Here is a 12684-nt window from a genome sequence, read left to right on the forward strand (position 1 = left end):
GAATTTTCCAAAGTAGTCTCTGTACTCCTAAGTAATACCACTGGTACCATTCAGAGTCCCTACCCTGTGTAAGGGGTTGGCTCCTCACCCATGCATGGCTCATGCAGGAGGTTGGCCACATGCAGAATGGGGGTGCAGAACAGGACAGTGTGAACCTTACAGCAGTGATGTGCCTCCCCTTCAGGAACATCAGCTCCTCAGCAGCATCACAGCTCTGCCCCCAACCCTAGAGGTGCCTGTGGGGAGCCTTAGTGCTTTGCACTCAGCATTTCAGCTGCTGGCATTTGCTCTGCTTACCTGCTGTGGTGGGCTCGGAGGTTGAGACACTGGTGGTAGTCACCGCAGTAGGTACCGTGGTAGCACTTGCAGCTGAAAAACAGGGCTCAGCTCACTAACAGCTCGACAAAACATGGAAGTCACAGTATTTTTCTTGTATTTCTAACTATGACAATGACACTATGTGCTCACACCTACAAGTATCCCACACACTTCAGACATTTCAGAGCCTACAAGGGAATTATTCATTTAGTTTACTTTAGGCACATATATTTGCAGGATTAGCACTTAGATGTGCAGATAAAACAATTATAAGCTGTGTAATCAAATAAGAATGCATATATTTTCACAGATTTCTGGCTGAACTATGCACAATAGACTTCCACTTTGACCATTTGTTAAGGTTGTCAGATTAATTAAATTGAAAGTTTTTTAGAGGTGTTTTACTTCTGTCCAAGTAAAAAACACAAAGTACACTCAGCAACATTGGGAATTATTAGCATGATTTGGATGGGTATGGGCTTCTTGTCTTAACAGAAGAATTAGAATTAAGCCTGCAGTTAAATTACTAAAAAAAAAAAAAAATTTAGAATTTATACATAAGAAATACAGTTGTTTACTTATCCAATTCATATCTATAAAAAGAGAATAGAGCAATCTTCCTGAAATACAGGATAGTGTTTTGATAATAAACTATGAAACAAGCTGGACATGATTATCAAGTTTTATATTTGTTACTTTCATGTCAGTTTCACAGGAAGCCTGTGTAAGACTTTTGGACCATTATTTCAGACAAGAGTGAGTTCACCTCTAGTGAGTATAAATTACAAAAATAAGAAAAGGATATATTGAAAATGCCAAACAAATGAAATTCCTGTAAATTATTTCCTTTAAAACATTTAACACACATCCCTTCCAAAATCTGATATATCTTCTCATAAGGAATCCCGTTCAAAGACTAAATATTAAAATGCAGGATGGAGCACATCTACCCAGATCCAGAGGTTATTAATAGCACAGCTCAGATAGGGAGCCAAATCAGTATTTCAATTCAATACCATCTACCACATAATTAAGTAAGAAAAGCAAAAGCTAGTCAGCGAATCCCTGGTGCTAAACCACCATGTTCTTCAATATTATAGCTACCCAAGAATGAACTGTGTTTATATATGTATAAAATTTAAATCACTTAAACATTTTTAAAAATTACAATCAAGAGTTTGTCTTACATGTAGCTCCAAGAATAGCAACAACTTCGCTTTCACTTTCGTCATCAAAAACTGCCAGCAGAGAAACTTCATATTCTGTGTCGGGCAACAGACCCTCTATAACATGACTGTCTGCATCTCCATTTATGACAACCTAAGTTACACAGCAAGATTGAAGAATATCAGTTCTGCATCTCATTATTTTACATGAATTGACTGAAATGAAAGAAGGAAAATCGATTCTCTTTTAAAATAAATGAAATCTACACTCAGATCTGCCCAAAAATTTATTAATATCCCAGAGTACCTCTGGAAAAAACACTTAATAATATTTAAAATGTGTAGTATTATGCTTTCACCCACAACTAATTAATTGCTAAAGCTGACCATATGCTTTTTTTTTTTGAAAAATCACTACAATTCAAAACATTTATCAATAAGAACAGCATAACAGGATAGATTAACTTCCATTCATATTTCTGCCATTCAAACATTGTTATGACAAATGTAATCAGTATCTCCCCTGCCTTATAAAAGGCTGTTTCAATAACAAAACTGTAATCTCAGTTATGGTTCCACACTTCTGAATGCAACTTGGAAGAACACCTGCTTCAGACTTGAGGATTAGGAGAGATGTGCTGATGATTAGTTTGCTATATGGTGTGAACTTTTAAATAGTAATTCTCCTCATTTCTAGTTATGACAGCAGCAGAAGACTGACATGTGCAATGTGAACTGTAAGCAGGTTTCACTTCAGATTCTTGTGTCTTTCATTTATTTTATTGGAAGGGATCACCAAATGGCGAGGAGCTGGAATGAAAGGGACTAAAACAGGAGATACAGGAGCCTGAGCAGTAATACTGGTGAAATGGGCTGAGCAGTTTTGGGAATTGTTTTCAGGTTACACAGGCAGACACTACAATAAAACAACCTTTCTCTAGGTTAATCCTGACAAGTTTTTAAAGGTGGCCACTGTATACACAACATCAAAGTTAGACTTATAATGGAAATCAAACAATAAATATGTCCTGCATAAAATCTGCCACAGAAGTTCACAGAAACAGTGAATCACACTTCATTCTTTTAACTACCACAGGAGATTTCCTGAGTTGGTCTTGGGAAAAAGGGACCCATAACACCATCACAGACCTTCTGAACTCAAATACAAAAAACAAAAGCAGAAAGAAATGAACTGGGGCCCTGTCTTCTACAACTATCAAGTAATGAATCAGGCATCCCATGCTGCACACTTTCTGGCACAGAGTTTCTTGGGAAAATTTCAGGAACAAACTTTGAGTGAATCTAGCTGTGTTCTAAGTAGATACATGTAATGCCTTCCTTTTCAATTCCCCAGTGCCTCTAGCTGTGTATCAAATCATTATAAAATATCTATGCATAATTACTGTCTTACAAGTAACTTTGGCATACTTTCTGAAGCATCACTTCCTTTACCCTCCCCTCCCTGCTAATGTAGCCTACAAAAAAACAATACAAAGTGCTGAACTTTCAAGTGAGCAAGACAAATAGCAGCAACAAGCACACAACAGCATGCATTCTCTACTGTAACCTAGAAATAAAAGGTCACTCTTAAATTTATTCTGGCTTTTTAGTGCTAACACCCAACTGAATGCTCCTCACCCATCAGCAGAGTGGGTGAAGTGAGATGAGAGGTGTGTAATTAACCACCGTCCCCTGACCCCACTCAGCTAATTGGTAAGTTGGGTCTTGGGAGAAAGAGAGAGGGAGTGCATGTCCTTTGTCTGCATGACTGATCACTTAGCTGGGAAAGAAGCTTAGAGAAGCAACAGCCTGGAGGTATTGTGCTATCCTAGGCCTGACCCCATTAGGGAGGTCATGCAAGGAGAACAAGAAAGCAGCTCAGGCATTTTTAATATTTCAACATTCTAAAATATTAGAGCCTCCAGCAGTTCTTAGGGAATAAAATGAACAAGTAGAACCTTAGCAGTTCAAATATCTCTTGATAATTTATTCTCACACTGAAAGAATACAGATACCTCAAATCTCACTTTAAAAAGTGGCTTAAAGACTTTCACTGGCAGCTACTCACTGGAACCTAAATAGAAACAAATCAGTTCATCTACTAGAGAAGAAACTGCTAGTGGACGACCTGTGTCCACTCACTCATCTGCCAACTCCTTCTTTTCCCTGCTCACTCATCTAATTTCTCTCTTTCTTGCATGACTACCTCTCACTAGGTGAATGGGAGAAAAAGAATCAGGCTAAGCTAAATTTACAGAAAAAATGACACATAACCTAAGCTAAAATGACTACTTTCTGCCCTAATGGATGACTAAACGATGCATGAAACCTAGGGCCAGGTGGGAAATGTCATCTTTCCCCCTGAGTTCTGTACCCAGATAAACAGCTTGCAGATGGGGCCTCCCCACACACTGCTGATGCCAAGAGAGCAAGATATTTGTGAGTCTCTAAAGACTAAGTACAAAAGAAGCCAAAATAATGAGTTAATAAAGAAAAAGAAGAAATGAGACAGACTATGAAAATTTGGGAAAGGAGAGAAAGTGTCTGTCTTTCTACTTCCAAAAGGAAAATTAAAAAGGAAAAGCTAAAGGGATGAAAAATAATTTTAAAATTTAGACTGATGGAAAGGGTACTGTGGACAAGGCGTACTTGGGGTTAATGCAGAAAATACAGCATGAGGGGGAAAAAAGAGAAAGAAACATAAAGAGGAATAGATGAACAATTTAATAAATTTACTATGTGTACATATTTTCCCTTTGTAATGTTACATAAATAAAGCTTCAGAAGCAATTTTGCTGTGGCCAGCACTTTAGATAAATTTGGAGCTTTATGTGAGGATATCACTACTCTGGCTCAGCTACCAGCATCATTTTCACATCAAAGTAAAGAACATGAACCTCTAAAAACTGAAGTGGCCCCAAACAACAGTGCTAGTTCTATGGCTGTTGGCACATTACAGATTAGAGTAATTTTTCACAAAATATCTCTTCTTTCCTCACTTTCTCTTAAAAAAACCCCTAGAATATTTGTTTAATTTTTGTTTAGAGAGCTTTGCAGTGGGACAGATTTATCTGTGAGTCAATTTGCCATATTTAATTAACAGAAGTTGCAGCATAAGTGTCCTGAGAATGGAATTCTCTCTTCCTTTTCACCACCTCAGAATGTCAAGGCAACCTACCTCCTCAGATTCTCCCCCATCCAAAGGAATCCATGCCAATCTGTAAAAAGCAATATCTGATGAGGTGGGCTTCCAGCTGACCCTGAAACTATCTGTTGATGATTCATCAATTTCCAAATGCTGGGGAGCTGGAACTCTTTCTGGAAAATATTACACACAAGAAAACTGAGAGTGAATTATCCTCTGAGACTTCCATAGATGGCAAGATTAGGCACATACATTTTACTTGCAGTTTGCTAAAAGAGTATAACATGGGAGGTAGAAAACAAAGGCACTACAGAATTCTTTGCCCACTTATTTGTTCTTAGGAAAGTAGTTTTGTAGTTCAAGGAGGGGAGTTCCTCTTTATTCTAACTGGACAGGCCTCCTTGTCCTCTCTCCACTGAAGGAGCTGCATGCAACCCTAAGTCCATCTCCTTTGCTGAGAGCTCGGTGCACCAGGCTCTTTTCTTGTACCTCAAAGCAAAGTCCCAATCTCTGCCCTTTCCAGACTCTGTGCTTCCATTTTCACTTTGCATGTGTCACCCTCTTGGTCCATACATGTATGTTCTCCCTTCCTCTTCCACCTCACCTTTCTCTTTCCTCCCTTCCCTTCCTTCTCTTCCCATTGTTATGTTGGAAAGCATTAATATGTGTCATCAGCCATTCATTTAATGCAGAAATACAGTTACAGAAACTATAACTGTATTAAACAATCTACAGGAACTTTGAATGCCTTATATTTTCTCCTTTTGATGTAGTTCCTCTATACATATGTAAGGTTCTACCCCCTAGAGCCTGGACAGTTCACTGGTTAAATGTATGATTCAAAACTCATCACACTTCATCTGGAGATAAAAATGCCATCATACTGAAAAATTCTTCAGAAAGCTGTGGCGATGTTTTCATGATGTCAAGAGATTACTCATGTGAGTAAAGAGGCAATTGGCCCCACAGTAAGGAAGCAAAGAAGCCAAAAACACCAATGAAAATAACAGAAAGCATTCCATATATCTGAATTCACACCCAGAGACATTTGCTGTAACTAATCTTACTTTCCAGTACTGTAAGAGAGTATAAAATTTCTTCTTGGAAAGCCTTCAGAAGTTCAGCAGTACTTACTTGTGGTAAAGCTGCCAGTAAGGGGTTCAGATTGTCCCTCCTCATACAGGGAGAAAATAGCAACAGTATACTCTGTAAGGGGTGCCAAACTTTTCAGAGTATGGGTTGAAACACGACCAACTTCAACCTAGAGAAAACATGATTTGCAGTAGATATTGACCATACAGTACATTATCAGTGTCTGAAATTCTACTGGGTACTAATGATACAGAAAGAGAATGTCAAGCAATTAGTAGAGAAATTTGGTGAAACTACCAACAAATATAGACTCAGGTCCATAAAAGCCGACAAAATCAGTTAAAATAGACAAACTACAAAAGAGGAGAATTTTGCACTTATGGCAAACCACGGAAAAGGAGAATTCAGCCATGGTAAGCCCAACTCTCCAGCTAACATCAGCACTGCATGTTCAGGAACCCAGAAGAGGAAGGAGATTTTTGGGCTATTAAATCCAACCTCTTATCATGGACAATCACTGCATAAAATCCTCATGTTTAACATTTGTTTCGTCTGTTCTCTCTCCAGGCTGCAGTTAAGTGACTTTGCCAGGGACATAAAACTCAAAGATGTATAAACAGTTTATCAGTCCAGCTGTTCAGTGCCACATTAACTCAGCACCACAGGGAAAATGCTACCAGCGCAGAGCAAACAAAAACATGCCACCTGTTCTTTGAACAGACATAAAGGAAAAGGGAACTGAACATTCACTCACATTACATTCCTACCACAAGCCTGAGATGTTCAAATACCACTGTGATCAGTACAGTCAGGCATATTATCTATACTAGGAGTAATCAATAGGAAGAAGTCAAACTATTTCTAATTTAAATTTTAAGGGGCCTAGCAGAAAGAAAGAAACAAAACATTGAACAGGTATGCTCCCTTCTAAAGCTGGGAACAGTTTCTTCAGGTTCAATACAAATATTCCACTTTATACAGATGAAAGGCCAGGTATGTTACAGAAGAAATGTAATTACAGATAACTACTATTAAAGACTTCTTTTTATTGAGGGCCAAGTTATCCATGACAACTTGTTTCCTAAGGGATCTGGACTGTTTTCATAATCAAACTCACTTATTGCAATTGGGGTTTTTTTAAAATCTGTATTTTTTTAAATTTCTGTATTAATATTTGTATGAATCATTCCATCACATTTTGCATTCTATCACGGAATTTATGCTGCTAAAAGGTATTATAAAGCACCCTTAGTAACAAGGCAGAACTAAATATTGCAAATTATTAAATATAAGAGTCTAAATTAGAATATCTTGGTATTGCCTTAGAACTTTGTTCAAGCCAAATCCTGTTTCTAGGAAGAGAGTTCTCAATACATAATTAAAGCAAATTGTTGCAAAAATGTGGCAGCCTTCAGAGTCTTTTTGAATGAGCTTGAGTCCATGATACGTGATACATCAAAAGTTTTATTATCTTAACTGAAACAATAAATATTTCCATACTACAGTATATTATACTATACATTTAGTCAAGATCCTGGTCCTAGCAAACCACTGTTCCCTTGAGCTGTCTCCTTCAGTTTACGTGCCCCAGACTGTTCAGAGTACTGTCCTCCACATACACGCACATCCAATATTAAGGAAACTCTTATTTTATTTTATTATTTACACCAATTTTAAGAATTCTCTCACAAATCCTTTGTTAGAGCTTGCACAGTAGCTTCTGTTTATAAACATTACCCCTAATAATTACAGAAGCTTGGGGAGGTTTGAGATGGCAAAAGTGGTACTAATAATTTACCTCATTGGTTTCTGTTCCGTCTGTTTTAACGTACATGATGCGATAGCCATTTACATTTTTGGAAGCAGGATCCCATGTTAGCTTAGCACTATTGTGCCCAACATCAAAAAATTTCAAGTTTGCTGGTGGACTTAGAGGCACTTGAAAAGAAAAGAGAGAAAACCATGAAAATGATCCCCGGTTTTAGCTGTGAAATTTTTCATGTCTTAAAAGTAAATAGTATAATTTTCCACTCAAAAATTTATATCATCAGTATTTCTATTCAAAGACCTACATCAATGGAGCTACAAAAATACTTAAAGGCAGGTAAAAGGGCATAGCTCTTTGCTGAAACAGAACTTTCAGATTTGCTAAATGCATCTCAACTGATACTGAAAAAGAAATAAATTATGATATTGTTCATTGCAGATATCATATAAAGACATAGCCTACACAACACTTGCAATAAATTTGTGTTTGTGTATTAATTTAAGCCAGCTAGATCTTTATCCTATATGCATTTGGTTTTCACATGTATCCCAGCCAAAATACTTCATGAGAGTAGAATTTTGGCAAAAACCTTTCTGAATCCTAAAAGACCCTGACATAAGGGTAAATTTGTCCAAAAAGCATAACTAGCTTAGAAGATCTCCAAAGATGCTAATTTTTTACCTCTGTCTAACCTTTCTGTTTGGAAACCTAAGCTGTTTCCCAACAACAACCCCAGCTAAAGCTGTACTTTTATGCTATATATTCCTTGACTGTCAAGAGCTGAAGGAAAATGAGGTCATGCAGGAGACAGTCTCAGATTACATCCACTTCTGTCACACCACAGAAAGCAATTTGTTCTGTCTGTTACTCTCAGCAGTAGGTTCTGTATTAGTCCAACATCTGCTACTTTCCTCTGAATTATAAAACCTTTCTCTATCCATCCTGCCCTCACACACACACTCCTCACCAGTCCACGTGGACAGATAAATATCAGCACTTCAGAAGCTGCTTCCCTCACACAATAGCACATGGGAAAAAGCAAAGATTTTAAAGGCCTCATATATTACATGAGGTCTTTAGCCAGGCCATTTATCAATCTAGACACTGCAACCAGCTTAGGAACAGTGAAGTCAACTTGGCTCTGAGAAAAGAGAAGACAGGAATACACTGGAACTGTAGTAGATGGGTTTGCCACACATTCTGGCATTCACCATATTCCTCTGAGTCTAGTGAAGGGAGTATCACGTGCTGGCTTTCCTTTCTACTTTCTGTCAGTTGTGGAATGCACTTCATTCCACCATCCAGGTCATAGAACAAAATGCATCAGTCTCAGCTCTTTCCTCTTGGAACCAACCTCCTGACAACACTGCTCTCAACCAGACAGTCCTGGTGCCAGACTTACGTGATATTTACAGGGAGTCTTGGATGAATCCCGGCCCCAAAATGAAACTACACCCTAGAATGGGATTGCAGAGCATGTCTCTGTTTGGCATATGGAAGGGTTTGCTACAGTAACCAAGATGATACAGTGTGTAGAATATTATTTGCTAAACACAGATTATCAGATACTACACCTAATACTACAGCAAATTTGGCAGATCACTGTTCAGGCAGATACATGCTCCAGGAAGAAAATACCAGGTAGCCTATTCATTAATTGTAAGCCAGAAATAATCACACTGTAAGAAAAGAAAAGGAAAGGAAAAAAAATAAATAAGAGAAAGAAGCTTAAATCAGATTCTGGACAGGTAAGACATTACTGTTAAACACCCACATGATCACCAGGAGCTTTCTTCCTCCCAGACTGCCCCACTGCCTGATTCACCAAAGCCTGCTAGCAGAGGGCTTATTTGAACAGCTGCATATGACAGTATCAATCTTCTTTCATATTACAGTACTATAGACCAGAGATGGCTCCATTGTGTCATCCTAAAAATAAATGAAGGTTGCAGAGAAGTTAGGGTTTCTTTTTTATTTTGGTCTAGTAGCAGCAGTAGTGATGATGGGCTGACTAACACACGTTACAAGCTTCTGTGATCAGACAGTGTCATAAAAACCTCAGCTTGTGCCAATTTATCTGGAATCTGTTTGTGATCTTCCATCCAATGTGTTAGCCAGGTTTAGAGCTGCACGTTCTCCAAGATCATATGGTATGAAGTGAATTGAAGCTGGCACAGTCATCAACTACATAAACTACTTTTTAGGAGAAATAAAAATCTGATACTGAGTAGATATTGACCAAAAGCCAGGGTGGGGGATAAGAGCACTGGGGGCCGTGCAAGATGAGGAGCAATGCATAAAGAGACAGAGAAAGGGAGGGAGAGATAAAGAGCCAAAGATTTGATTCTTTTTGTTAGGAATCTTCTACACCTGTTTCAAGTCAACAAATATGCCCAGGCTGCAGTAGTTTGCTATTGGAACTTGTCTATCTACAACCGTCCTCCTAGAGAAGACCCAGCAAACACCATTCCTAGAGCTTCTTCCACTATTGCTTCCTGACCTTACAAGGAATTGCTCTGGGGTTTCTTTTTCCTAGAATTTGCATGCCTGAACTTCTCTCACTTATTAAATGTAAGTCACTTTCACCCTGACTGGGTTACTCATGCCAGGAGCACAAATCAAGAGGATTCACTCACTTCCCCGCTGGGCACAATAGAGATGTCACTCAGTGCAGTCCCAGAAAGGTCCCAGAAGCACAGTTGCTTATTTTCAATTCTTTTGTCTTCAAAATGCTGGAACTATTTAGAGAGCTGACATACAGTCGGTGTACAGTTTGTAGAGGACAGAATTTAGCTGGCAAAATTCTTGCTGCTTATTAAAAACACACCATCTATCACGACTGCACAGGCACTTTCCAACCCTCCATTTACCAGATGTTAGGCAGCAGGGGTTGGACAGAAATCTTCTCTTTGCTTCTTTTCTGTCTGTACTACTACTGAGCCAGAGGAATGACTCTCTCCATCTGAGCAGGCTCACACACACACCTGGTTCTCTAGCTAGAGGAGGCTAAACAGACAGTATCAATGTAGGTCCTACGTGGTGACTGTCATTCACCTTCAGCAAGTTCAGGAAACTGTCAGTAATTTCACCAAGATCAGTAGGGGCATTCATAGTATCACTACCAACAAGAGAGACAAGTTCACAATCCTGCTGCAAATTTTGTAGAAACCCTCAGCCTCTGTAAATTAAGTATCCACAGTGAGAAACTTACATAAAGAGCTTGCCCAATTGTTCAAATCAGATAATCAGATGCCTGCTCTAATAGGTGCAAAGACCATTCTGAAGTTTTATTAACACTGAAGTGAATATAGATTTGTGCTACCTACATGTAGTTTCTTGTCCTGTGAGGGGATCACTAGCTTCTTCTCCAAACATGGCATAAACTGTGACTGTATATTCTGTATTTGGCAACAGTCCATCCAGTTCGAGATCTGTTGAGGTCTCCCCAGTTTTTATCTAAAATCACCATGAATAAAAAAAGATGCATTATTTCCAAATTAGCTCATAATGAGGAATAATACCAGTTAAACTCTTGAAATTAGATACATGATCAAATGTTCTGCTGAGCATTTGCGTGACACTGTGCCTGCAGTGCTTTGCCCAAGATTGAGATTTTGCATAATAATTAAAAGATTAAAACTTTCAAAAAGCCAAAAGCCAACACATAGATAAAAGGACTTTAAAAGCGACTAATCACATTAGCAATGACAAAATATGCCTCCCCAGAATGAGCAGCCTTTTCCTGTCTACATTTTGTTATTCCCATTCCCTTCTACACTTTGGTTCATCTTCAGTCACAGATCTGAAAAGCACATGAACTCACTGAGGAGTTGATTTCTAGGCACACTCGGGCTCAGATTTGTTGCTATTTGTATTTTCCTCCTCCACCTATTCATGGAGAGCCACATTAACATGGACTGTATTTATTTCTTTGGGGTAAAGCTCAGTCCTCCTGAAGCAGCCAGTTCTCAGGGAGGCCCCATTTTTAACAGAATTATGTGCTCACAGCCACTGCTTTAGCAGTGAGCACAAGTCTGTGCCGGCTTTCAGCAGCTTCATGCCGTCTTCACAAGTTCACATGTCCCTGCATGCTTTATATTGTTCTTGCTTGGAGACAGATGTTGTACATAACCTTAACCACACATATAGAATCTTGAGCATAAAAACTTTCAAATCCTAGGGCAGAAGTTCCATTGGTTTTACTATGTTAGTGACAGAAGACTAGACTTTACCTTGTCCCACCTTCTTATCCTTTTAAAGAAGGTCTTCTAAAATCACTTTTGATGAAAGACATTATTTTTAAATTTAAAAATAAAGGTTGAACAGAACTAAAAGAAAACCAATGAAGGTTTTCTTTTAGACCTACAGATTTTATTTACATTTAAAGGCCCTGATGAGAACAGAGGCTAAACTTCATATTCTTCTGATAGCACACTTAGGAGATATCTTAGTTTTACTTGATATTTTCTTCAAGTGTTAGTTCCATATGATGATAGAGTATCACTTTATATAAAATTTCAAAAGAGTCACTTAAATTCAGTTAAATTTGTTGCATTTTTATGAAAATTACATAAAATAACCAACTGTCACTTGAACTTTATTCATAGGCTGTGACACATACGGTACTTAATCAAGTAATGGAAAAAACCCCAAGTATTTGCTGATCACATTGGAGGTTAAAGGACATGTACTAGTTTATTCTTTAAAAGACTGATTTTTTTACTAACTGCTATTCAAATCAAAGCACAATACATCACCTCCTTCTCATCTGCTGCCAATCCTTCTGTGAGGGGAGCATACAGGATCATGTAACCTGTGGCACCCACGACTCCATTCCACCTCACCCTCATGCTGCTCTGGGACACATCGTACAACTGCAGATCCGACGCCATTGGCAAGGCAACTACAGAGGAGCAAGAGACAGACACTTCAGTTGTCTCACTTGAACAACCAGCTGTTATTCAAACAGTTTGTTTTACCCAGGAAACACAAAGGAATACAGCTTTCTCCAGGCATGGAAGTGCTGTCTGTATCCTACAAAAAAGTGCATAGAAGAACTCAGAATTAAAGAAACATGGAAATGCTAACCCAAACCAATGCTAATGCCAGGGCAGATTTATGCCTCACAAAGCATTTCAGCACAGTTGCTATTAGGAACCAGTAGCAGTTTTAAGGGAGTCACATCCACACTCTTT

The 12684-nt window shown here is 38.5% G+C and overlaps 1 protein-coding gene across 1 annotated transcript in view; it reads right to left on the bottom strand.

The window, feature by feature from the left end:
- COL14A1 (collagen type XIV alpha 1 chain) overlaps positions 1 to 12684 on the bottom strand; it is a 119855-nt gene that overhangs the window by 57457 nt on the left and 49714 nt on the right. Inside the window, exons 13-19 of the mRNA XM_017746050.1 lie at positions 12247 to 12392; positions 10816 to 10945; positions 7520 to 7659; positions 5764 to 5890; positions 4663 to 4802; positions 1506 to 1638; positions 298 to 369 (exon numbers count right to left, since the gene is read on the bottom strand). Coding sequence (XP_017601539.1) covers positions 298 to 369; positions 1506 to 1638; positions 4663 to 4802; positions 5764 to 5890; positions 7520 to 7659; positions 10816 to 10945; positions 12247 to 12392 — 888 coding nt within the window. The remainder of the gene's footprint in view (positions 1 to 297; positions 370 to 1505; positions 1639 to 4662; positions 4803 to 5763; positions 5891 to 7519; positions 7660 to 10815; positions 10946 to 12246; positions 12393 to 12684) is intronic.

Source organism: Corvus brachyrhynchos, unplaced genomic scaffold, assembly GCF_000691975.1.
Source record: "Corvus brachyrhynchos isolate BGI_N302 unplaced genomic scaffold, ASM69197v1 scaffold28, whole genome shotgun sequence".
Taxonomy (NCBI): Eukaryota; Metazoa; Chordata; class Aves; order Passeriformes; family Corvidae; genus Corvus; species Corvus brachyrhynchos.